The 27155-nt window shown below is 46.9% G+C and overlaps 1 protein-coding gene across 1 annotated transcript; it reads left to right on the plus strand.

Moving 5' to 3' along the window:
- Window positions 1-330: 330 nt before the first annotated feature.
- LOC129343299 (uncharacterized) lies at window positions 331-24878 on the plus strand. The gene is made up of 7 exons (XM_054999450.1): window positions 331-416; window positions 5339-5452; window positions 9537-9683; window positions 11181-11324; window positions 14454-14588; window positions 16444-16599; window positions 21558-24878. The coding sequence occupies exons 1-7, from the start codon at window positions 368-370 to the stop codon at window positions 22991-22993; spliced, it is 2181 nt and encodes a 726-aa protein (XP_054855425.1). The 5' UTR covers window positions 331-367; the 3' UTR covers window positions 22994-24878.
- The last annotated feature ends 2277 nt before the right edge of the window (window positions 24879-27155 follow it).

Consider the following 27155-nt stretch of genomic DNA (forward strand, 5'->3'; position numbering starts at 1 on the left):
TTTCCTTCCCAACCAGATGGGTTGGATTCCTGAGGCCTGACACAATCTGCCTTCTCATTTATCCTTTGGGATGCTCCCAACGGCTCTGAAATCCCGGCTGTGACTCACCTTGATACCGGGTGGGTCCCCCTGTCCGGCATGTGCCCTTATGGTGTTTTCTCTCACATGCCTAGCAACGTTAATTAGCACTGTCCCCTTTCCACCCATTGGGAGAGAGGTGGATCCCAGCCGGAGACCAATTGAGACACCTTGTTTGGGGCTGGTCCCTTTGGAAAGGTAGGCTTGGGTGAGAGCATTTAAGAGGACATTACAAGCAGGTCATAAACAAGGAAAAGGACAAGGAGGGGAAGCTTAGAGGTGCTTCAAGATGGGACGGACCCTGGTGGCTTTAATACTATCTGTTCTCCTCGGCCAAGGTAAAGATAAATTCAAGGATGCCAGGGCTGTTATTAATAGAATATTATTTATTGTTTGGGATTAGGGATGTGCAGAGATCATCTGAGGAATTTCACAGAGTTGTTGGCTTTCCAGGTTCTTGAAATATTTCGCTCATGGTGGGGCCTCCAAATTTGTTGATATGTTTTCCCTTTAAACTTGCTTGCTTGATTGATTTAACTTCTATTCTGCCCTCCCCACAAATGGGCTTAGGGCGGATATATTTAAAACCGGCGATAAAATCATAAATAACAGACAGTTCAGTTTAATAAAACATCACCTTAAATGGCAGCTATACTTTCTTAACTCTTTAAACTTTGTGACTGTCTGGGGATTTATATAATGTCTCTTGAGACATTTTACTGGACTTAAAATCTTTTGGCTTCTGCCGAAATACCTCAGGCTTTGATTCGCTTCAGATTTTTACATCCAGCGAAATTTCGGGAGCAGCTCTCATTAATACTGTGACCTAGTCTTAACTTTGTTTACTACTCAGTCCTGCTGATGTAAATGCAAACAGCTTCCAATGGAGCATTTTTTGATTGCTCCCTTGTTGGAGTCAACGTATAGGTATGAACAGGGCTTTTTTTCTGGGAAAAGAGGTGGTGGAACTCAGTGGGTTGCCCTTGGAGAAAATGGTCACATGGCTGGTGGCCCCGCCCCCTGATCTCCAGACAGAGGGGAGTTTAGATTGCCCTCCATGCCGCTTGGTGCGGAGGGCAATTTAAACTCCCCTCTGTCTGGAGATCAGGGGGCGGGGCCACCAGCCATGTGACCATTTTCAAGAGGTTCCGGAACTCCATTCCACCGTGTTCCAGCTGAAAAAAAGCCCTGGGTATGAACTTTGAGAGACAATTGCAATGAATAACCAAAGCAGGCCTGAAGTATTTGTGTGACCTGACAAGGTTAAAGATATCTGCACCAAAACTGATGAAAAAGATGGCTGGCTTCTTCTTTTAGTCTAGAATTTGCCAACCATCAGAAATGGAGCAAAGAGATGCTGTGATTAGGAACACTTTAATTGAATGTTGACAATATGTAAACAGTTGCTCAAAAGTCAATGCCGTAGATTAAAATCTGCTTTCAGTTGATAGCCGAGGTGTAAAATCCTATTGGAAATCAGGGCGGATCTCCATAAGACTTTATTAGATATTAGTCATTCTTTCTCCCCAGGGAATTCAGGGGGTTGCGGTTCTGTCAGACGGGGGATTCTTAGTGTCCTGACCAAACTACAGTTTCAACGGGAATTGGGGGGCACAATGGTTAAATTGATGTAGAACCAAAATAAATATATAATGTAGATTTCCCCAGCAATGCCAGCATCGCCAGAAGCTGTTGTTGGGGGGCTTGCATCTGTGTTCATTGGATAGATTAAATAATTTTGGGGTAAAAGAATGCATGGTCTGAGCACTTGATTTGGCCAACACAAGGAAGCCTTGTGCCAGAGGAAAAAATTACACTGAGATTGCGTAGGTGGGAGTCCAATACTGCTCTGCACGAACTCTTTCATTTTTAATATATTACTTAAAAAGGTAAAAGTAGTCCCCTGTGCAAGCACCAAGTCATTACTGACCCATGGGGGGACATCACATCACGACGTTTTCTTGGCAGACTTTTGTTATGGAGTGGTTTTCCATTGCCTTCCCCAGTCATCTACACTTTACCCCCAGGAAACTGGGGACTCATTTTACCGACCTTGGAAGGCTGAGTCAACCTTGAGCCGGCTACCTGAACCCAGCTTCTGCCAGGATCGAACTCAGGTCGTGAGCAGAGCTTGGACTGCAGTACTGCAGCTTACCACTCTGCGCCACGGGGCTCTTTCTAATATATTATTTATTTTCTATTTATATCCTGTTTTTCTCCCTCGTGGGGACCCGAAGCAGCTTGTCACATAGTTTCCCCATCTTCACCTTATCCTCACAACAACAACCTTGTGAGGTATGTTAGGCTAAGAGATTGTGATGGGCCCAAGGCTAATCTGACAAAATTTCATGGGAGCATGGAGATTCGAACCCAGGTGTACCAAGCCCTAGTATAACTTTTTAACCTCTAGGCCATGCTGGCTGGGAAGACAACAAGCATCTTTTTTCATCCTGTGTACGAAAACACCTTCCTGAATCTTGTACCTGAGGCAAAGGATGGAACCATCCCTATTTTTTTTTTACTGGGTTCCAGGCAATAATAGTTTTGATAACCCAGTATGTGGCAGATACCTAATAAAATATTGTTATTCTACTATTTCCCATGCTTCAGTACATGGCAAAGCTTCTTGACTCTCTCTTGCAGAAGTAGAATTATACCAAAAAATGGATGCAAATATGTTTTAATTGCAAAAAAGGACTCAGGTTTCCTTGATGCAGAATAGAGAAGTAGTACAGCTCACAGCAGGATTTGTACGTAGCCACGGACGACTGAATTTTAATTTTTCAGAGCAGAATAAAATTCTGCCTTGCAAAAATAACTTGAAGCGCTTCAGAGGCATTCAGGATGGATGTTCGATGCAATTTTTATGAGCTGCGCAATTAGTCTCTAGATCAGACTAGACTAACAGTAGATGCAATTTTGCAGAAGTGGATGTTTAATGTAGCAAATGCATGTCTGAGTTATCACAAAAAGTGGTAGGGCAGTACCGTTCACTGTCTTATTCTTAGGAGTTGAAATATTTTATTCTGTTGCACAATCCCAATTTTTAACTTAAGAAGCATCATGCAGAGGAAACCCTCTAGACATAACTTGTGGGAAATCTGGGAGGGGGACGGAAAACCAGGACAGGGGGAAAGAATTTGCAGCTACATTTAATTGCAAATTTGGCTGTAAGGAGGACATGCGAGACACTAATGCTGAGTAGGAAATGATGTAAGCGGGGGGGGGGGTCACTATCCGCAAATCATACAGGAGGCTGAAGGTGGGAGCTGCTAACCCATAAGAAAAATGCTCTTTGCCCCTCTGGCTGTGGGCCAGGTTGGACTCATTACTTCCTTCGAAAGCAGATGGCCCATTTCTTTTTTTATGAGTCAGACTTCTGGAGGCTTTTTCTCAGTTTGTAAAACAAAAGGTAAGTTTCTAGTCCTCGTTATATAATGCATTGTACTGGCAGCTAATTATTGGGTGCCACTGGGGTCCGAAAACTGTTTCTGTCTCCTGAGGAATGTACCGTTTTGGACCTGACGTCTCTCTTCCTGTGCCATATCAAGAGCTGGTTTAGTGGGAAAGTGATGAAGTCTGTGAACTGGAAAGGCCCTGGTTCAAATCTCTGTGAACTTACTCAGCAACCTGACACGACTTAGCAATATTGCTCACTACTGCCCCCTACCAGCAATACAGAGTTAGTAACATTAACCGATTAGCTAATATACACAAAATGCTTTGAAAGAAAAGTCCCTGTCAGTGTTAAGAATAAATAATGACGGCATTGTACGTGTTGTGAGTGATTATCCCTCGGAATAATTATTACTGATCATAAGTCAAAAGATCAGTTTAAATACTGAATGTGTTCTTTATTTAAAATCTTGGGAGAAGCAAAGGCCAGTTTTAAGACTGCTCAATACCCAAAAGCTTTTTCTTAATAGACCTTCCTAGAATTCACAAACAGAATTTGGGGTTTGCTGAATTCAAAGGAGTTGATTGATAGGAGGGGAAATAAAGGGCCTGTTCTGACAAACAGCAAAAGGCCACCCACCAAGCAGCATTTCCTGTTTCACCTTTTAAAAACCAACCTCGGTCCTTTACTTCCTTGTCCCAATACCATCTCGGCCAAATGGTGCACACAGTCTCTTGGATACTCCCACTTGGTTTCTTGCAAGTTTGCACTTGCTTATCCCATCTTTTAAATGAACGCCCACTGCCTCTGACAACATGGACTGCACAAAACACCTTGAGATGGCGAAAGAGCTATTAGCAGACCAAAACTCGTCTTCTTGGCTCCTCTTCCTTGGACTTCTGAGTTCTTTTGCCTAGAAATTCCTAAGCAGCTGTTTATGTATGGGGAATGTGATCAACCTACAAATCCACGCATCCCACAAAAAGGGGTGAGAAATCTAACCTTTATATAAAATAAAAAATAAGTTCCTAGTCCTAAGCGTTCTTAATCCGCCAGTTGCAGAAAAACAGCTGTAAGCCAGAAACGCAAAAGGCTTAGAAACAAGGAGAGAGGTTAAAAAGGCATCTTCTTTCACTGTCATCTGAATGCCTGTGATTTCTAAGGGCCGTTTCCAGATGGCTTACCTGAAGCTGCTCCATGCCGCAATGTTGTGGATCGTGCTGGGGAAAACGCGAAATATCGCGTTTTCTCGTGCGAGTTTTGCGCGACGTCGCACAAAACTCGCATGAGAAAACACAATATTTCGCATTTTCCCCAGCACGATCCACAACATTGCGGCATGGAGCAGCTTCAGGTAAGCCATCTGGAAACGGCCAAGGTTGCAGCTAAAATGCTCCTAGGGGATCAGATAATTTTAGTAATCGATCTGACCTTTGCACATTTGTTTAAACTGAAGTCCCAGAGCGTCCTTAATTATCCTGTCACATTTGCAGTTGTGTTATGTGTCATCAAGTTGTGTCCGACTTATGGCAACCCTGTGAATTAACAGCCTCCAAAACATTCTGTCATTATTAACTGCCTTGCTCAGATCTTGCATTCTAGATTCCATGGCTTCCTTTACTGAGTCAAGCGATCTCATTTCCAGTCTTCCTCTTTTCCTGCTGCCTTCCACATTTCCTAGCATGATTGTTTTTTTTCCTGTGAGTTGAGTCTTGTGACCAAAGTACAATAGCTTCAGCTTAGAAGGGATGTGATTTATCCTTTTGTTTATTTAAAATATTTCTATCTCCCAGGTGTGCCGGGTCCCGGTATATGTTATTAATCATAATATATTCTTAACGAATTCTTTTCCATCTTTTCCAGCCTTCTGCCTGGAGTGCAATATATGCCAAGGAGAATATGACTGTGTTGGAGAAACCGTAACGTGCGAAGGACCCTGGGCCAGCTGCACCACATCTGTCCGCAAGGCTTCGGTTTGTAAGTATGATCTTCAGCGATGCTTAAAGGCAATCCTTGTAGAGGATCATTTCTTCTATTTATGTCTTTTTAATGCAAGCAGCCATGTTAGGCCATTAAGGGAAAAATGTAAATAGGAACAGCTTCATAATGCTTTGAATAGTCCACAAAGTAGAATGAGCAAGTTTTTGAGTTTCACAGCATTCTTTTACAGGCTTGATAGCAGAAGAAGACAATTAAGAGGGGATAGAAGTTCTTTGTAGATGCCTCTGTTTTTCAGTTTTATAGTTTGTCTGTCTATCATGTATAGTTTATATTTTATAGTTTATAGATGAAGAATAGCAAACTCTCTCAGTGGGATGAATCAGGGGTGGTGCTTACCTACATGCGGGGGGGTGGGATGGGAGCATACCTTGTATCCATGCTCACCTGGCACCTCTGGTAGTGTTGCCAGTCTTTGGGAGATAGGGCCATGTCACAAACTCTATGACATCATTTCCAGCTGAGCGGGTAGAAGTGACATGGCATAGGACCTCCTCCAATTTCTATATTAAATGCCATAGAAATCTGAAAAATTCCTAGTGTTGCTGATACTATGACATCACTTCTACTCGCTCAACTGGAAGTGACATCACAGCATCACACTGACATTCCCCGCCCCCCTCCTTTTTTCCTTCCTGCTGCTTCACAGAGCAGGGCAGTTTTCCTGCTCTGGTGGGCAGCCTGTTAAGGCTAGGGTGGTGCCTGGGGAGGATGTGATGTCACTTCCAGGTGACACTCTAAGTATTTCCCCTAATATCTATCATAAGTATCACAAAAACAAGGGGAAATTCCTAGAGGCTATTTTCCCTCCATTTTATTCCTGCTCCTCAATTTCTTGAGAGTGGAGGACTGGGGGTAAGGTCAGGGGGTTTGCCCAGTGCAGATGAGCAAATGGCAAGCGAAATCTTAAGGCATCATGTTTGAAAAAATTATATCCACAGCAGAGCTTTTTTTCAGCTGGAACGCGGTGGAATGGAGTTCCGGAACCTCTTGAAAATGGTCACATGGCTGGTGGCCCCGCCCCCTGATCTCCAGGCAGAGGGGTGGAGGGCAATCTAAACTCCCCTCTGTCTGGAGATCAGGGGGCGGGGCCACCTGTCATGTGACCATTTTCTCCGAGGACAACCCACTGAGTTCCACCACCTCTTTTCCCAGAAAAAAAGCCCTGATCCACAGTATGCAGGCCAATGCTGTCATTATGGGGATCCTAGACTGGGAAGAAAGGTGCTGTAGAAATGTTTTAAACAAAAATAAATGAATATTTCAAACAAAAACTGGGAATGATAAGAGCCGTTTCCACAAGCCCTTGTGGGGACGGCCCACTCACAGAACACTGGAAACATCTCCGTTTGCAAAACCATTGCGGGCTGTTTGGCTTCTGTTTTTTCGGTGCCATTTCAGGGATGTGGAAAGTGCATTCCCAAAAAAGGTGCCGAAAAAATGGAAGCCCAACAGCCTGCAACCATTTTACAAATGGAGATGTCTGGACTCCTGGGGAAAAGCCGCGAGTAAGCTGTCCCTATAAGGGCGTGTGGAAATTACCAAGGTCTCGGGCTCCATAAAAGTTTCCTGAGAGGGCAAACAGCAACCTCCCAACAGGGCCATTTCAAGTCAGCAAAAAGTCACATGGGAAAGGCTTAACACACACACCCCTCCCACAGTCCCAATTCAAACAAGCTCCCACACGCATGAGAATTTAGTTTCAACACAGTACTCCCAGCACACAACTGGTTCAATAGGTCCCAGGGCACACCTGTAAATATGTGTCATTTTATTTAATTACTTCATTGCGCTTCAATCTTTCTTGTTGAAACTCAAGGTGTAATACAGGGGTATAAAAACAATTCAAAAGACCAGCACAATATAAACAAAGCAATAAAACTGGATTACACCCTTCGAAAACACTGAAGCAAACAGGAAAAAAAACCCAGTATTATACATCTAATAAGCAATACAGTATGAGGAGGAAGGAAAAAGAAAAGTGTCCCAAAATTTCAAAGACCAACGAACTACAATTCTGCTCCCTAGTTTCTTTAAAAATGGCCTCTCGCACAGTTCAGTTTTACCATGTTTCTTTTTCAAAATGCTCTCCTGAAAAGTTCCATTTTATAATAACAACAACAACAACAACATTCGATTTTTATACCGCCCTTCAGGACAACTTAATGCCCACTCAGAGCAGTTTACAAAGTATGTCATTATTACCCCCACAACAATAATCACCTTGTGAGGTGGGTGGGGCTGAGAGAGCTCCAGAGAGCCGTGACTAGCCCAAGGTCACCCAGCTGGCTTCAAGGGGAGGAGTGGGAAATCGAACCCCGCTCTCCAGATCAGAGTCCTGCTGCTCTTAACCACTACGCCAAACTGGCTCATACATTCTATGAAATGACAGAAGAGTGGAGGCTAGGGCTGCCAGCTCCAGGTTGGGAAATTCCTGGAGATTTGGGGGAGGGGAGCCTGGAGATTGTGAGGTTTGAGAAGGAGAGGGACCTCAGCAGGGTATAGTGTCAGAGTCTGACCTCCAAAGCAGCCATTTTCTCCAGGGAAACTGATCTCTGTGGCGTGGAGATAAGTTATCATTCCAGGAGATCTCCAGCCACCACCTAGCTGGGAGCCTTCCCAGACTCCCGAAGCAGGTCGTTCAAACAGGTGGAATCCACAACAGAGAATGCTGGGAGATGGGCTGCTTTTGCAGTTGGGCCCTCAGGTGAAATATACAGGTGTGAAAAATACAGGAAACCTGGAACCATCACGGCTGTAACGAAAGCAGAATCCAGCTTGGCATCTCGAAGCAAAGCAGAGAGCGCCATTCCAGGAACCAATTTAAATGTGGCTCTCTCCGAAATGCAAGCAAGCCACCTGCCTGTTGTTTCGTGTTTGAGAATTTGTATGTGGGTGTGGGTGAAACGTGTCTCCAGTTTTTATCCCAGGGGTATTAGTTATTACATACAAAGTTCTTCACGGCTTTGGTCTGGCACACCTATGGGACCGCCTCCCTCCCTATGTTCCTCCATGGCAGCTTCGCTCATCTGAACAGGGTCTCCTGCAGGTGCCAGCCTGCACACGGGTGATGTCAGCAGCCTGTACAAGGGCTTTCTCTGGGGTGGCCCCTATCCTGTGGACACTGCTGGCACCAGGGTTTCTGGCGCCTGCGGCAACCCCCACGCGCACGCGCTATGCGCGCACACGCCACAGACTGCACAATGACGTCATCATGCAATGACATCATCGCGCAGCGCAAGCCAAGGGCATTTACCAGAGGATGGCTGGGGTGGCAGGTGGAGGCTGCTCCACGCTCCGCACGCTGCCCCAGCAGTGGCTCGTGGCTGCTGTGCCTGGGTGGGGGCATGTGGCGGCGGCGGCAGTGGCACGGGGCTGGCTAGCTGCAGCAGCTGCAGACCAGCCATGCCAGCTCCGCAGCATGCTCCTCCGCCCCCGACACCCCCTCTGGCGCCTCTCCAGTGCCCTCGCGCCCTGAGGCCACTGCCTACCTGGCCTCAATGGGCGCACCGGCCCTGCCTGTGGAATGACCTGCCTGAGGAAGTCAGAAGAGCCCCCCCCCCCACTCTCCTGGCTTTCCGTAAATGATGCAAAACCGAACTATTCAAAAAGGGTTTTTACTCAAATGGGAGGGCTGTATTGTAGGAATGGGGTCTCAGATGCTTCACTAACGAGTTGGGAATCATAGACTTCATCACTATATTGCCTTACATATTATCTGCTGCTTTAAATATGTACTCCTATGTACCACCAGTGCTCCATGTTATCTAATGTTAGTCCTAGAATTGATTATGTTTTGCTCCAGTATTTTTTCTACTCTGTCTTGGATCCTTGCTAATGCTATGTCTTTTAAACCTGTATCTGTTTACTTTATGGTATTGTATTGAAATGTACTTGATACTGATTGTATTAACCTCATACTGTGTAATCCGCCTTGAGTCTCAGTGAGAAAGGCGGACTATAAATGACGTAAATAAAATAAATTTTAAAAATCCAGTCCTGTGCTAGGCGCCAACCATGAGTGAGAAACCCGGCACCACCTGAAGGGTATTTCTCTTTCCAGCGTTCATGAACTTCCAGACCATTAAAAAAGGCTGTGCCAGCCAGCTGTACCCACAGGAATCCGTCTCCATCAACTCGCACATGATGGCTCTGTCGTATCAGTCACGGTTCTGCTCCGAGGACAGATGTAACAATGAGACCTATTTCGGTGAGTCCCGTTGCTGATGCCAAAATTGAAAGGCCAAGGAGGACTTCCTCTCAAACAACGCTGGGATTCTGGGGGAGGTGAACAGGCAGGCGAAGAGCAAGATTCGGGTCCCGCAGCCCCAAGATTTCCTTGGTGAAACTTCTCAGAGGAATTCTAGAATTGCCACCCAGTTTCATCCGCTGTGAAATTCCAAGAAGATATGAAAGGGTCTGGCTGAGGTGACCACATTTGTAGAAATCGGGAGGGAAGTGAATTTTCAATGATGTGTGACGTTTGGGAGGGAGGGAAATGTGTTTAGTTGTCGTTCTTTAATCCCACCCTTCTCAAGCAGCATTTACAATTCCCCCCCTGCTTTAATCTTCAGAACAAACCTGTGAGGTGGGTTAGGCTGAAACATTAACTGGCTTATTTTAAAGCAAGGGTTCAAACTCAGGCCTTCGTAGGACGAGTCTGACCGTTCATCCACCCTGCACCACGTGGTTAGATGATTTCTTTTCGTAACCCAAAGTTGCCGGGGGGGGGGGGAGTGCATATCAGTAGGAGATGGTCTTTTGAATCCTTTCCCCAGCTGCCCCTTTTCTGCTCAAAATACCCTTCTCCGTGCTGTTTTTCATGAGATTGAAGAGGCTGCTTTGGCATTGAAGCGGGGCAGGAGGAGAGAAAATAGTCTTTCTCCATGTACTACGAGTCTCTCTACACGTTACTAAGTACCTAGGGACGCTCAGATGCAGGACTGTATGTCTAGTCCTCAAATTGTGTGCAAGCTGTTCTTGCTCAGTGCATGCGAATGCCGATTTCATGGGAGCTCCCTTTGTGTGACTGCATCTGCAAGTGATTACGGGGGGAGGGCGAAGTGTCAATTCTACTCTGTTTCTGCTGCAGGAACAAGTACTGTAGGCTCCTTTGAATTGCCAGTCTGCATTTCTTTAAGGTGTGAGAGTGTCAGGATCTGCATTTCAATGAATGGATGTGAGGGAAACGGGCATACTTTTAGCAATTGAGGAGGAACTGATATCAAACATGTGACATGGAGTAAATTGACGTGTGACTGTGCAATTGAGTGCATGGAAAGTTGGAGGGGGGACTCGTCAAATAAGGTTCACTTGAGTGTCCCTAGGTACTTAGTAATGTGTAGAGAGACTCTAAGAGGCAATCTGTTCCTGACTCCTTTGTTGTTAAAAAAGGTGAAGCATATCAGACTTGATTGGACCTTGTTCTGACCCATAGAGATTAGCTGTATCAGATACAGTGGGATTTGTGTACCCTTGAAGACTTTTTCAGGTAATGAATTGCCATAGCCAGTTCCCTACAAGCACAGCTTGGCAAAAGATGCTCAGATCTGATGTGGCAATGGCACAACAATGGTACAATCCTTGCAGAATTGTTCTGGGATGGGTAATTCTCTGACTGCCAATATGGTGCTGTTCTCTCTCTGCCTGTTCCCTTTTGCCACTTTCCTTCCTAGGTCCCTAATGGCCCCTGTCTGTCTCCTCCCAGTTTCCCATCCAGCCCCCGCCAACCACATGCGCTGCCATACGTGTGCCACCCAAGGCCCCTGGTGTCCCGAAGGTGCCCGCAATCAGATCAGCTGTGTTGGGGACCAGGATCAGTGTGTGAACCTTGACGTCACCGGAAGCTCAGGTAAGTAGGAGAGGGGAACAGGAGATTTGGGGGAGAGGAGGGCTGGCTACAGCAGGAAGGGATGAATGGCAGGGCTTTCTGAGAAGAGAATCTGTTGTGGCGGGATGGGTGGAAAGCAGAGCCCTACTTGATGATGCTTGGAGCTGAAAAGGCAGCATGGAAATGTTCCCACTGTCAAGGCAGCATTGTTGCATCTGCAAAAAGGATGTTCCTTTCTCCGTAGCAAATTTTTAAAATGAGACCAAAGTTGGGTTGCCATTTCCAGATAGGAAAATTCCTGGAGATTTTGCGGTGGAGCTTGGAGAGGGCAGGGTTTGAGGAGAGGAGGTCATAATGCCATAAAGTCTGTCCTCCAGGCAGCCATTTTCTTCAGGGGAACTAGGGTTCCCAGGTGCCCACCAGTGGCTGGCAACCTCCTAGGGGTTTGCCTCATTGCCTGCCAATCTGCCAGCGACTGGTGGGCGGTGGCAAGCCCCCCCCCCCGGAGATTGCCCACCACTGGCAGGCACCCCAGAAACACACAGAGTGTGTTCCTGTTTGGCCCCAAATGGGTCAGAATTCATCCCGGGCAAAGCTGGTATGATGACACGTGCTGGAAAGTGCATGTATGCCAAGTGAGCAAGGCACGAGGTACGTGCTGCAGCCCCAGCCTCCCACCGAGAGGCAACCTTAAGGGGAACTGATCTCTGTCGTCTGGAGACCAGCTAGAATTTTGGGAGATCTCCAGCCACCACCTGGAGATTGGCAGCTCTTGGCCAAAGGATTGGCTTTGTTTGCCTTCAAAAGCGGCTTCACATAGCCAGATCTGATTGGCTGTGTAGTGTCCTGATATGGTTCATACACACTACCTGACTGGCTGGGGTCGCTTGAGGAAGATGAAATTTGGAGATTCTTTGGGAGGCGCCTTCCTTTCAGTGAATGTTCTGGGGGATCAAAAGTTTGTTCGCCTCTGTGCTTTCTAAACTTAGAAGTGCCAGTGCTTAGCTTACCTGGAAACTGGACTACCTGTCCCAGAAGCTCCCCTTTTTAATTCTGCGGGATTTGTGTCCAGTGGCACCTTAGAGACAAATAAGCTTTGGGGGGTGTAAGCTGCCAAGAGTCAAAGCTCCCTTCTTCATATTCAAATTGACTCTTGAAAACTCATACCCTGAAAACCTTGTTGGTCTTTGTGGTGCCACTGGACTCAGATCTTGGCTGTTCTATTGCACACCAACACAGCTATCCCTGCCAGGGCTTATTTTCAGCTGGAACACGGGGGAACGGAGTTCTGGAACATCTTGAAAATGGTCACATGGCTGGTGGCCCCACCCCCTGATCTCTAGACAGAGGGGAGTTTAGTTTGCCCTCTGCGCGGAGGGCAATCTCAACCCCTCTGTCTGGAGATCAGGGGGTGTGGCCACCAGGCATGTGACCATTTTCTCCGAGGGCAACCCACTGAGTTCTACCACCTCTTTCCCCAGAAAAAGCCCTGATCCCTGCCCTTCTTCACAGAACTACATTCCCCAGGATTCTCTGCAGCTAAAGAAATGATTTGTAGCCATTGGACTCAAATTCTGCTGCTCTGCTGCAGAACAACACAGCTACCCACCTAAAACTTTTAAATTCTGACACAGTTTCTGAACTATGAGGGAGATATACACTCTGTACATGTTCCGAGGCATTTCCTGTGCTGTTTTAATCTATTCTGTTCCTTAGTGTTGAAAACAGATTCTTCAGTTGAGCTGGCATGAGCAATGACACAAATTAAACCCTTATCAGTGGACCAGGCAGGGAGTAGAAATATCCCAATAATAATGTACCCAGCACTGGGGTCTGGTGGGATTTGCTTTTCTTCAAATGATGACAGTCTTTGCTTTCTCTAGGAAGTCAAAGATCCAGAGGAGTTAGCCATGTTAGTCTGTAGTAGCAAAATCAAAAAGAGTCCAGTAGCACCTTTAAGACTAACCATTTTTATTGCAGCATAAGCTTTCGAGAATCAAGTTCTCTTCGTCAGATGCATGATATCATGCATCTGACGAAGAGAACTTGATTCTCGAAAGTTTATGCTGCAATAAAAATGGTTAGTCTTAAAGGTGCTACTGGACTCTTTTTGATCTAGGAAGTCAAGAAATCCTGACCTTCCCCCAGGGAATTCCCCAATTCCCAATGTCAGTATTATTACTCAGTGAAATTTTGAAATAACAACATTCGATTTATATACCGCCCTTCAGGATGAGTTAACACCCACTTAGAGCAGTTTACAAAGTATGTCATTATTATCCCCACAAGAGAGAGCTAGAAGCTGTGACTGGCCCAAGGTCACCCAGCTGGTTTCAAGTGGAGGAGTGGGGAATCAAAACTGGTTCTCCAGATTAGAGTCCCGCATTCTTAACCACTACACCAAGCTGGCTCTCCTGCCTGTTTCCCTTGACTTGCTTCCTCAAAATGCATCACACCTGTCATAAACACCCGCACATGAAGCACCTGGGACATTGTGCTCTTAATAAATAATATTTTATAATGCTTCACTCTTTAATAATCCTTACAACGATTACAAGGGTTGTGTGAAGTAGGGCAGTAGTATGATGAGGTGAGTTTCGAGGCTGAAAATTTGTGGCTCACAGCTCACCCTCTTCACCACTACCCTAGTCATGCGCAGTAAATCAGGATGGCTGGCCTTGGAGGGGTGGGCCAGCAAAAGTAGAAAGAGAAACATCAGCCTTCCCTGTGAGGTTACCGGTGAGGGCTGCCAACTCCAGCTTGGGAAATTCCTGGAGATTGGGGGGCAACACCTGCGGAGGGTGGAGTTTGGGGGAGGGAGGAGGCTCAGCAAGGATGTGATGCTTTAGAGGCCACCCTCTGAAGCTGCCATTTCCTCCAGGAAAACTGATCTCTGTAGTAGAGATCAGTTGCAATTCTGGGGCAACTCCAGTTCCCACCTGGAAGTTGGTAACCCTCCTGGCTCCCTTCTGCGGCTTGCACTAGGTCAATTTCCTTCCTCGAAGGCTGCATCTCTTTATATGGCAGCCCAGTCTGCAAGCCTATCACAAAGCACCAGGGCACAGATGGAAGGTTAGTTGAGGAAGAGGGGTGCTGCGCTAGAGTGCATGCAGGACCCCCACTTTACCCTGTTTCCTGTGATCCCTGCAGGTCAATTTTCCAACATGAAGCTGAGAGGGTGTGCCAACCTTCCCCTTTGCCATGACACATTGAGCTTTTTCTCAGGCACCCGTACTATCCATGCCACCTGCTGTGACACGCCGCTCTGCAACAGCTTCACCCCAGGTAACCTTCTAACCCGGTAACATGCAGCAGGTAGAATCTTGGAATGGGTCTCTTGGTCCCTGGCTGATTAACCTGCTCAGCCTCAACTGGTCTGTGGGGAAGAAAACCAAATGGCGTCTCCCGTAAATGGACAAAAAGCAAGAGAGGACTTTTGTGTGAACAGATGTGAAATTCAAACATGTACTGGAAGTGTTCCTGATTTGTGTAGTGATTAATATTAGTTACATACTGTTGCATAGAAAAAGGAGTGTTCCTGATTTTTGTACACTGACTATTAGCTATATGCTGTTTCTTAAATTCTAGTGCATTTTTTCACTTCTCCCGTGAGGGTTTCCTCTCTTGCTTTTTGTCAACTGGTCTGTGGGCTGCAAACAATCCAGTTCTGCAAGTGGGATCTTGAGTGCTGAGCTCCCTCTTCCAGCATCCTGCCTCTTGGTCACACACTTAACAGATCTTTTCAAGGAGTGCATTAGAAGGGAGAAGACCAGGAGAGGGGGAGAGCGCTCTATCCAACGTGCATTCCCCCCTCTTCCCAACCTGTGACCGGAATTGTGGGAGAATGGAGGGGACAGGGCAATGTGTTGCTGAGCTTTTAGAGGGGGTGGTCACCTTCTGCCAATTGTGGACAAAGATGCTACCTATCCTGTAATTCCTGACTTTGCTTGGAGTGTGGTGGTGGCACCCAAGCAGAATTCCCCACTTTGATGAGAAGCTTTTGCAACCCTGAGCCTCAGCTTGTAGCATTTTAAAGGAAAACAAAAGCATCCTTTAAAATAGGAATAGAATTGCACCTTTTCTCCCTTTCCCATACAGCTCCAACGGGGATTCTACAAGCCTGTAATTTGCACTTTAGAGGCAGAGTAAGACGTGTAATGATTTTTTCCCTCCTCTCTTAGAACTCTCACAATGCGGTTGGAGGATTGCAAGGTGATAGGCTTTCCCCCATAAAAAAAAGATTATCTGAATATCCAAAACTAGCATATTGGGAAGAAACCAGGCTAAATGCTAACACTCTTCTTGGTGGGCTCCCCTTCTTTGGAGGTTTTTAAGCAGAGGCTAGATGGCCATCTGACAGCAATGCTGATTCTGTGAACCTAGACAGGTCGTGAGAGGGAGGGCAGGAAGGGTTACATCAGTGCTTAGTTCTCGTGGCCCTTCTTACATACCCAGGGTAATGCCGATCACCACTTTGAGGTCAGGAAGCAATTTTCCCCAGGCCAGTTTGGCTGGGGATCCTGACAGTATTTTGCCATTTTCTGGGCATGGAGCAGGGCTCACTGGAGGTGTTTATGTGTGTGTGTGTGTGTGGGGGGCTAATTGTGACTTTCCTGCATTGTGCAGGGGGTTGGATTAGATGACCCTTTCAACCCTATGATTTTATGATATTTAGCTTTCTAAGTGCATAGCTTATATATTATATAGAGAGAGAAATCATGGAAGTGAGAAATCTCATTTATGTTTGTTATACCTCCTCTGGGGTCAGAAGTGGTACAATTCAAGAACTAGCAAGTTATCATGTTCAGTTTGTGAGAGCCACGGATTTTTTTCAGTGGGAACGCAGTGGAATGGAGTTCCAGAACCTCTTGAAAATGGTCACATGGCTGGTGGCCCCGCCCCCTGATCTCCAGACAGAGGGGAGTTTAGATTGCCCTCCGCACCGCCAAGCAGGGCCACCAGCCATGTGACCATTTTCTCCAAGGGCAACCCACTGAGTTCCACCACCTCTTTTCCCAGAAAAAAAGCCCTGGTGAGAGCTAACCCTAAAGGATAACCATAGGTTCACCAGTCCCATCAGCAGCCTCCAGTTAAAGTGCTTCAAGGCGATTTCTCCCACTCACCCCCTTCTCCCTTCCAGATCTGCATCTACACAGTCAGGCGACAAACGGGCTGGAGTGTTACAGCTGCGTGGACGGAGACGGCACTGGCTCCGGGTGCTCCAATGAAACCATCGCGACAGTGCAGTGCACCGGCGTCCATAACATGTGCCTGGAAGGGATCGGCAGCCACAAAGGTGAGTGTTGGGTGGCACAGCTCCCTGCTCAGGCAAAGATGCCCTCACAAGATGCTCCCCAATGCTGTCTCGGTTTGAAGGTTGAGCTGTAGTTTCCATTGGGATGGAGTGGTTCTTAGCATGGACGACTTCAGAGGATGCTGAGAGCCAAGCTACAAGTGATGCCTGACACAGGTTGGACACTTGTCAGCTTCCCTCAAGTTTTTATGGGAAATGTCGGTGTCCTGGTTTTACAGCTTGGCTTTCCATTACAGCTGCAAGACCAGGATGCCTACATTTCCCATCAAAACTTGAGGGAAGCTGGCAAGTGTCCTGTGTCAGGCATCACTTGTAGTTTGGCTCTGAGACTAGCAGCTGCTTTAGAGGCTGGTCAATCAAAGATGCTTTTGTTTCCCCCCTACATCTTAGCTGGTCTTAAGAGCAATGCTGGTGAGAGTGAAATACTGTTGAGAACTAGGCAGTGAGATTTCCTTCAAAACCATTCCATTTGTGTCTTGGCTGGCTTGCACAAGTCATCTTGAGAGCCAGTTTGTTGTAGTGGTTAAGAGTGGCAGGACTCTAATCTGGAGAACCGGGTTTGATTCCCCACTCCTCCACTTGAAGCTAGCTGGGTGACCTTGGGTCAGTCACAGCACTCTCAGAGCTCTCTCAGCCCCACCGACCTCACAGGGTAATTGTTGTGAGGATAATAATAACCCACTTTGTAAGCCGCTCTGAGTGGGTGTTGTTGGCCTGAAGGGTGGTATATAAATGAAATGTTGTTGTTGTTGTTGTTGTTGTTGTTGTCTGGCAGTAGACTGCTGAGCATGTTCTCAGCTGGCATGAGCTCTTTGCCCCTTGACAGCATAGGGGCCTGATGACAGTCTTTTGATTGGAGTGGACTAAAATCCTAAATCTGTTCCTGGGACAAAGAGCCAAGCTACAAGTGACACCTGACACAGGTTGGACTCTTGTCAGCTTCCCTCAAGTTTTGATGGGAAATGTAGGCGTCCTGGTCTTGCAGCTGCAATGGAGAGCCAAGCTGTAAAACCAGGATGCCTACATTTCCCATCAAAGCTTGAGGTAAGCTGACAAGTGTCTAGGGGTGTGCAAGCCAAAAATTTTCGGCTATAGCCGAAAGTAGAAAGCCGAAAGAAAATTCTCTATCGTTAAAGCTGAAAGCCGAAACAAGAATCTCTTTCGGGATTCGGGATTCGGGATTCTTTCGGCATTATTTCGGCATTCTTTCGGCTTTTTTCTATGGGAAAATGCCTCCGTCTTCCAGGACGCCTGGAGGAGGCATTTTCCCTCCGAATAAGCCCAAAATTGGTGGGGACCTTCCTCTAACCCTTCTCTAACAACCACCCAAGTTTCAGACAGATTGGACTTTGGGGGGCCATGTTATGGCCCCCCAAAGCAGGTCCCCCCATCCTCCCATAAAGGAGCATCTTCTTCATTATTTCCTATGGGGAAAAAATGAAGAAGCAGGCTTCCTTTGCCAGGGGTGGCATTTTGCATGCAAAATGCCCCCTTACCCTCAGGGTCCCTTCTCCCACCCCTCCTCCCACCCCCCACCAAGGCTCAGCCTGCTCCCACTTGGGGGGGCCATTTCATGGCCTCCCCAAGTAGGTGCTCTAATCTCTACCACTGACAGCTGGGGGAGGCTTGTGTTGCCACCCAGGGGTGGCATTTTGCATGCAAAATGCCCCCCAACCCTCTGGGGCCCTTCTCCCACCCCTCCTCCCACCCCCCACCAAGGCTCAGCCTGCTCCCACTTGGGGGGGCCATTTCATGGCCTCCCCAAGTAGGTGCTCTAATCTCTACCACTGACAGCTGGGGGAGGCTTGTGTTGCCAGGGGTGGCATTTTGCATGCAAAATGCCCCCCAGCCCTCTGGGGCCCTTCTCCCACCCTTCCTCCCACCCCACACCAAGGCTCAGACTGCTCCCACTTGGGGGGGCCATTTCATGGCCTCCCCAAGTAGGTCCTCTCAGCCCCTAAAGTCCACCCCTTACAGCCCCACACAAACCCAATTCCCCCCCAGCTGCCGCACACAGACCCAAATCCCCACATTAGCCCCTCACAGACCCAAATCCACCCCCACCTGCCCCACACCCATAACCCCAGGAACAGGCTGGCAAAGGCCAGCCCTCTCCCTTTGTTCCCTATGCTGGGAACTTCTAAACTCTCTTTCCCTGGGCAATTCTGCACAGCCCAGGGGTGCCACAATGGTGGGCACACTTCTGAGTGCCAGCTGGTCCCTGTGAAAGAACACCTGAACCACAGACACCCTCCCTCAAATTCCCCCACCACCTACAGAGATAGCTGGCCAGCCAGCCCCATTGTTCCCTATGATGGGAACCAACTGCACAACAAAGAATAAAACAAGAACAACACAAAATAAAGTTTTTAAAAAATTATTTTCTCCCTTCCAAAGTACAAGTAGGCAAAGCATTATGACACATTACACCAGCAGTCCCCCACACAGAAAAATAACACAACTCACTTAACATCAGAGAATCACAAAGCACGATTCCTGTCAAAAACACTTTATTTCTTGAACAGCTTTAGGTTACACAGCAGGGGGGAACACCAAAGGGCTTGGCAGCAGTATCTTACACAAAAATAACACAACTCACTTAACATCAGAGAATCACAAAAGCACAATTCCTGTCAAAAACACTTTATTTCTTGAACAGCTTTAGGCTACACAGCAGGGGGGGGACACCAAAGGGCATGGAAGCAGTATCTTACACAAAAATAACACAACTCACTTCACATTAAAGAATCACCCCAAAAAATTGCTGTCAAAAGCACTTTATTTCTGTAACTGCTTTAGGTTACACAGTAGGAAGGCACCACAGAGCAGGAAAGCAGTGTACTACACAAAAATAACACAACTCACTTCACATCAGAGAATCACACAAACACAATTGCTGTCAAAAACGGTGAAGTGGGTTGTATTATTTTTTGTAGTACATTGCTATCATGCCCTTTTGTGCCCTCCTACTGTGTAACCTAAAGCTGTTCAAGAAATAAAGTGTTTTTGCCAGGAATTGTGTTTTTGTGATTCTCTGATGTTAAGTGAGTTGTGTTATTTTTGTGTAAGATACTGCTTCCATGCCCTTTGGTGTTCCCCCCCTGCTGTGTAGCCTAAAGCTGTTCAAGAAATAAAGTTTTTTTGCCAGGAATTGTGTTTTTGTGATTCTCTGATGTTAAGTGAGTTGTGTTATTTTTGTGTAAGATACTGCTTCCATGCCCTTTGGTGTTCCCCCCCTGCTGTGTAGCCTAAAGCTGTTCAAGAAATAAAGTGTTTTTGACAGGAATTGTGCTTTTGTGATTCTCTGATGTTAAGTGAGTTGTGTTATTTTTGTGTAAGATACTGCTGCCATGCCCTTTGGTGTTCCCCCCCTGCTGTGTAGCCTAAAGCTGTTCAAGAAATAAAGTGTTTTTGACAGGAATCGTGCTTTGTGATTCTCTGATGTTAAGTGAGTTGTGTTATTTTTCTGTGTGGGGGACTGCTGGTGTTATGTGTCATAATGCTTTGCCTACTTGTACTTTGGAAGGGAGAAAATAATTTTTAAAAAACTTTATTTTGTGTTGTTCTTGTTTTATTCTTTGTTGTGCAGTTGGTTCCCATCATAGGGAACAATGGGGCTGGCTGGCCAGCCATCTCTGTAGGTGGTGGGGGAATTTGAGGGAGGGTGTCTGTGGTTCAGGTGCTCTTTCACAGGGACCAGCTGGCACTCAGAAGTGTGCCCACCATTGTGGCACCCCTGGGCTGTGCAGAATTGCCCAGGGAAAGAGAGTTTAGAAGTTCCCAGCATAGGGAACAAAGGGAGAGGGCTGGCCTTTGCCAGCCTGTTCCTGGGGTTATGGGTGTGGGGCAGGTGGGGGTGGATTTGGGTCTGTGAGGGGCTAATGTGGGGATTTGGGTCTGTGTGTGGCAGCTGGGGGGAATTGGGTTTGTGTGGAGCTGTAAGGGGTGGACTTTAGGGGCTGAGAGGACCTACTTGGGGAGGCCATGAAATGGCCCCCCCAAGTGGGAGCAGGCTGAGCCTTGGTGGGGGGTGGGAGGAGGGGTGGGAGAAGGGCCCCAGAGGGTTGGGGGGCATTTTGCATGCAAAATGCCACCCCTGGCAACACAAGCCTCCCCCAGCTGTCAGTGGTAGAGATTAGAGCACCTACTTGGGGAGGCCATGAAATGGCCCCCCCAAGTGGGAGCAGGCTGAGCCTTGGTGGGGGGTGGGAGGAGGGGTGGGAGAAGGGCCCCTGAGGGTAAGGGGGCATTTTGCATGCAAAATGCCACCCCTGGCAAAGGAAGCCTGCTTCTTCATTTTTTCCCCATAGGAAATAATGAAGAAGATGCTCCTTTATGGGAGGATGGGGGGACCTGCTTTGGGGGGCTATAACATGGCCCCCCAAAGTCCAATCTGTCTGAAACTTGGGTGGTTGTTAGAGAAGGGTTAGAGGAAGGTCCCCACCAATTTTGGGCTTATTCGGTGGGAAGATGCCTCCCCCAGACGTCCGGGAAGACGGAGGCATTTTCCCATTGAAAAGCCGAATGAAAGACGAAAGAATCCCGAAACGTTTCGGCTTTTTTCTTTCGGCTACCCGAAACGTTTCGGGATTCCCCGAAACGTTTCGGCATTCCCTGAAAGAAGCCGAAACACTTTTGTTTCGGCATTCTTTCGGCATTCTGAATGCCGAAACGCACATCCCTACAAGTGTCCAACCTGTGTAAGGCGTCACTTGTAGCTTGGCTCAAAGTTTATCTTCCCTGCTGCTCCCCTTTCCATAGCTCCCTTGTCCCAGACTCCAGATAGTAAAGACCCTTGGGCTGCAGGAGTTCCTGTACTTTGCAACAGACCAAGTGTCATGAAACAGGGTTTTATCCCACCACCTGGAAGGCCTGTTGTCCAAGTCCACTTGTGGCCATTGAAATAAACACTGATCTTTTCCCCTCTTCTCCTTCTGCAGGTAGCAAGGACTTGATTATGACCTTCAAAGGCTGTGCCTCCGAAGCCATGTGCCAAAGTTCTCTCTTGACCTTGGTGCAAGAGCTAGACGACACGGAAGTTCTGTGCTGCCAAGGAAGTCTCTGCAACACGCGCATCGTGAATGGTGTGGTGACGGCAGCTAGAGTGGCTGCAGACTCTCCCAACCTCTCCGAAGCAGATGAGTGTGTCGCCCCGTCCACCACGCCCTCCCCATCTGATCACACAACAAGCCCCAACTGTGTCTACGAGGATGAGGAAGACGAAGCAAGGGTTGTGCATTCCCCTCCTGGCATAGCTGATAATGAGACATCAGTCGAGGAACCCTTTGAGACCCATATGATCAATGAGACAGAGGGTAATGAGAACTTAACCGCTGCAGGCAACGCTGTGACGACTTCCTTTCACCCAGATGAACACGAGTCCCACGACGATCTGTTCACTGGCTATTCTGAAGTTGAGACGGCTTCCCCAATGGGTGCTATGGAATCTGGGCACGTTGCAACAGGCGATTCTTCTGCTACCACAAATTTGGACAAGAACAACTCAGGAGCTGGCGCCACCTCATCTGGCAATCACGGCAACGTTGTTGTGCTAGTACCCGTCATCGTCCCCAAGAGGAACTCCACCACTACTACCTCTTCGTCCTCTTCCTCTGAAGAAATCTCCACCAAAGAGGTCTTGGGAACGTCCAGCAACAGCGAAGCAAAGCAAGAAGAGTGTGAGGAGGATGAAGAAAGCCCCGGAGAACATTTTATCGTTTCCAAAGAGCGCAACACTGCACCCGCTCAGCCCCCCGTCTTCACCGCAGAGGGACATGGGTCTACTCACCCTCCTGCAACTGGTACTGCAGGAAACACCAATGTAGACAGCAGCCGTATTGTCCACTCTCATGGCACTACTGGGGAAAGTTTCATCAATGATGACAGTACTGCAAGTTTTACTCCAAGACCTGGACACTCAGGGACGGGCAGCCATGGAGCCACCAATGAGGATGTGGTAGCTACAAGTGGTGAGACTCTTGCTGCTGGTGGTGGCACTCCCTCCAAGGAGAACAACACTTCTGCCATTGAGTCAGGCACCCCTGCTGCAACCGGTGCCACTGGCACCAGCAACAGTGACAGAGAGGTCCTCGTTTCAGGCAGCGGGGTTGGCACGTCCCGTCCCAAAAACAAGGTTCCATGCAAGCGGCCAGGATCTCAAAGCCAGCCAGGTGTGAACTTGATGTCCTCATCGGAAGCCGAGAAACGGGTCTCGGAAGAAGGCACCACCCGGAATGACGCCATCCATTCAGAACGTAACATACCTGGCAAAACCAACTTTCCAGACAAAACCAATACCTACAGTGGAGGCTTCGGCCTTGCTGCCAACGTAGGGCTCTTCTCTCTTACAGTCTTCTTAGCTGCTCTGTTACATTGAGCTCCAAGTGACTGCTTTGGGGGGCGCTTTTTATTTTAGAACTTTTTATTTTAGAAATTGATTCCCAATTCTATTTTCATTCTAGTCTCGCTCCATTTTTTTGCGAAAGGAATGTTTATACCCAGGTAGAGTGTCCTGGATCCTAAGGAATCTTTAAGCACAGAAATGTGAGGCTTCAAACCAAGATGATAAACTGGGATTCCTGGGGTTTGTAAAAGAATATGGGTGTGCGCACAAAAGAGAGCGAACGTGTATATGCGCCACTGAATGGAATCTCATCTGCTTTACGTAGAAATGAGAATGTCACTCTTTGCATTTTGTAGGCCCTCTACTGCCTTTTCCTGAAAAGAGAGTTTTCGTATCAGAGTGGTCCTCTGTGATAGCACGTTGCTAGAGACAAATAGATCTAACATTACCAACAAAATATACAAAAAGGCTGATGAAACGCTAATATATGGCGGTGTGTTTTTCACAGTGCAGCTAGTACAAAGCACAGGCTGGAATTTATGTGGCCAAATCTAGTTGCCTCAATTCATAAATTGCAAGCTTGCATTTGAAACATGTTCTATTTATTGTGAAATCTATAGCTGGGTATTTATTTTGTTACTGTTAACTTTTTGACAATTGCAAGGGACAAAAAGGCCTTAAGGTCAACAATTCTCAGAAATCAGACACGCAAAACGTCTCTCTGGGACCATAAAGGAAAACTTGATCTCCAGTACCAGTTTAGCCATCTGCAATGCAAGGCTGTTACCAATACAGAGCTAAGCAGAGTTGGAACAGAGAGTAAGATCCATGCTTCTGAAACCAGGGCTCATTTTGAGGGGGAACGCGCCGGAATGCAGTTCCGGCAGTTCCCCAAAGAGGTCACATGTCAGGTGGCCCCGCCCACATGACTCTCAGCCATTTGGGGCCCGTTTTGGCCTGGATTGTGGCCGAAACGGCCCGATCGGGCCTCTGATGGGTGGAGGATCACTCTACCACTCAGCAGCGGCCCGATCCTGACCATTTTGGGCCCCTTTTCGGCCATTTTCAGCCCCTTTTTGCCATTTTGGGCCCAATTTTGGACCGGAATGGCCAGGATTGGGTTCAAAACAGCCAGGATAGGTGATGTCAGGGGGTGTGGCATATGCAAATCAGTTATGCCAATGACACACTTCCGGTGATGGCAGGGGGCATGGCATATGCTAATGAGTTATGCTAATTTGTTCCTCCAGCCCTTTTTCTACGAAATGACCCCTGAAACAGTTGGTCAACTTCAGAATTAAAACAAACAACTGAACATTTTAAAAGGCCGTGAGCATGCTATGGAATTCTTCCTTTAGGCATAAATGGGGGGAAGAATGTGTATCCTTGAAATAAATGTTGCCAGAGCTTGAAATTCATGCCAGAACTTCTATTAGTCTCTTAGTTTTCATCCTCAACTGAAGCAAAGCCTGAAAACGCACATTGGCTCATTGTTATCTTTTTTCTTCTTCTGCAAGTTAGATTGGAAGTCCCTTGGGGCAGAGTCTGGCTTTTGCTTATGTATCTCTCTCTTGTGCCATGTACGCAGGAATGTTGATGAAGTTCTGACAGATTTGTCGAATGCAACATGCAACGCATCTTTGCTTTTGAATTTTGCAAAACTCTGCAGTCTGAAGGAGGCAGTTGTGATGCTAAGATTCCAAGCAGACTTTTGAACAGCTTCAGTCCATTTTTTCCTTGCCTGTAAAGTACAGCCTTTGAGATTCTCAGATCCATGGTTGATCTATTTGTCTTGTATGTTTGGCCATAGAGTAGATCTCGTTTCTGTCTTCTGTTTCACTCACCCCTTTGCTCCCTTTATGGTTCCTGGCACACCCCCACACAAAGTGGGGGATCAATAAAGTGATTTTATTATTGATATTGTTGGGTCTTTGGTTTGTTGAAGTCTCATTGCATTTCCGGCTAGAAAACAGCTTCATCAATTATACAAAATTTCTTAGGCTGGGCTCACTTGATCACTGGTTTCAGTTTAACACATCCTCCATTCCTTTTCTGTTCCTCTGTAAGGAATGGCAAACAGTTCATTAAAATTCTCCATATTTCTCTAATTATCAATTTTAAAACATGGAGCAGCGGGCAACCTTCTTCATAGACCTCATCCTAACAGCATAGTAAGTCATGCATTAGAATAGATTTAAATTTTAATTTACTTAAGAATTATTAATTCTTAATAATACATGTTAGCTCAGGGCTCCTCAATGTGGCTGCTGCCAACACCAACATTCGATTTATATACCACCTTTCAGGACAACTTAACGCCCACTCAGAGCGGTTTACAAACTGTGTTATTATTATCCTCATGACTATCACCCTGTGAGGTGGATGGGGCTGAGAGAGCTCCAAAAAGCTGTGACTGACCTAAGGGCCATTTTCACACACCCCTGTAACCCTCCGGAAAATTGTGCAAAACTCACAACACGAAGCATCTTCCTAGCGCTATTTCCCGTTTAATGGTGCGATGACATCAGAAATTGCACCATTAAACAGGCTCATGATGGGAAATTGTGCTAGGAAGACACTTCATGCCATGAGTTTTGCGCAATTTTCCGGAGGCTACAGGCATGTGAAAATGGCCAAGATCACCCAACTGGCTTCAAGTGGAGGACTGGGGAATCAAACCTGGTTTTCCAGATGAGAGTCTTGCCTCTCTTAACCACTATACCAAACTGTATTTCCTGGCATCTGCTTCCTACTTCAGCAAAGCAATCCTGACTTTCTTCCACCTCGTTGGAACAAAAGGTGCTTCAGAAGAGCACCTTTGTCTCCGCAGGGAGCACCCATTTGGAAACAGCTGCTTCCATCATAGGACGACTTTGGGCTTAGAACCGCCCAACATTTTTGGCCTTAGCTCCTATGGTAGCCATTTTGTGATTGGTCCTGCCTGTGGCAGCCATTTTATGCTGGTTCCCACTATCTGTTCTCAAAATCCAAGAAGGCCCTCAGACTAAAGAAGGATGAGGGGCCCTGCTCTATCACGCCATCTTTATTTTAAAATATCATGTTCCTCTGTGTTTTATAAAGGAAGGTAACACCGGCCTGAACACTGCTGTTGATGGCGAGGTTGGGGGGATGGATAGAAGATAAAAGCATGCTCTCTGGAAATGTGTACTATTCTGTGTATTGGCTCTTTTAGTGTGAGGTCCCTGTGTCAAAATCTTGCCTCTGCTATCACTTTACCAGGTAGGGTTGCCAGCTCCAATTTCGGAAATTCCTGGAGATTTGGGGGGTGAAACCTGGAGAAAGTGGGGTTTGGAGAGGAAAAGGACCTTGGCATGGCATAATTTCATAGAGTCCACCCCCCAAAGTAGCCATTTTCTCCAGGTGAACTGATCTCTGTGGCCCGGAGACCAGTTATAATTCCTGGAGATCTCCAGCCACTACTTGGAGGCTGGCAACCCTATTACCAGGTAGTCCTAGACTCTCTCAATCTCAGCGAATCATCTCGATATGCACAAGCATTGCCCTGGCTCACTGAAACGTAGTAAAGAACTATGGAAGCCCTTTGAACACGCAAGGAGCTACATAAATTGCAATGCTGCGATTATCAACAATCTCCCAAAAGATAGCATTGTCTAAAAAAAGAAAAGAGTAGCTGAAGGAAGTAGAGAGACTCTTTTTATAGTCCACAAAAGACAAAACAGGCCCTCCCTTCCAGTTTCACAACATCTCGCTCAAAACACTGGAGGAGTAAATCTGATATTCTGGAAAGTTCCGGACCGTCTTTCTCAAGGCTGTGGGTAAGATCCAGGCCAATACATCTTGGAAGTCTCCTGTTTCTAAGCTCTGATTTCCTACAATGCCTTGTTTAAATGCTTGTTAATGAGCAGTGTGTTCAAACTTCCCCATCGTTAAAAAATCCAGACACTTAAAAAAAAAAAAACCTCTGTGCAATTAAATCTATTGCATGCTAATTTTTAAGGTCATCAAAACAGCTATTACAATATTGCTGGCTTCAATTTTAGCATTGCTCAGGGTGGGGGCCTGTTAAAATTGTATGTTTGGATTTCCATAACTATGTCCGTGCAAATATGTGTGGCATTTCCTGATGGCAATGTGTTTTAATGCAGTAACTAAGGATTGGGGCAGCTGTATTGAATAGGTTTGCTGGGGGAAAAGAGAAAATTTATGGTCAGTG

The sequence above is a fragment of the Eublepharis macularius genome, chromosome 15, assembly GCF_028583425.1.
Source record: "Eublepharis macularius isolate TG4126 chromosome 15, MPM_Emac_v1.0, whole genome shotgun sequence".
Taxonomy (NCBI): domain Eukaryota; kingdom Metazoa; phylum Chordata; class Lepidosauria; order Squamata; family Eublepharidae; genus Eublepharis; species Eublepharis macularius.

Bases quoted from the DNA above. Each gene is read 5' to 3' on its own strand.
- LOC129343299 (XM_054999450.1), top strand. From the start codon at position 368: ATGGGACGGACCCTGGTGGCTTTAATACTATCTGTTCTCCTCGGCCAA. The intron at 5,453-9,536 runs GTAAGTATGATC...TTCTCTTTCCAG, and splicing joins TGTCCGCAAGGCTTCGGTTT to CGTTCATGAACTTCCAGACC. The intron at 16,600-21,557 runs GTGAGTGTTGGG...CTCCTTCTGCAG, and splicing joins AGGGATCGGCAGCCACAAAG to GTAGCAAGGACTTGATTATG.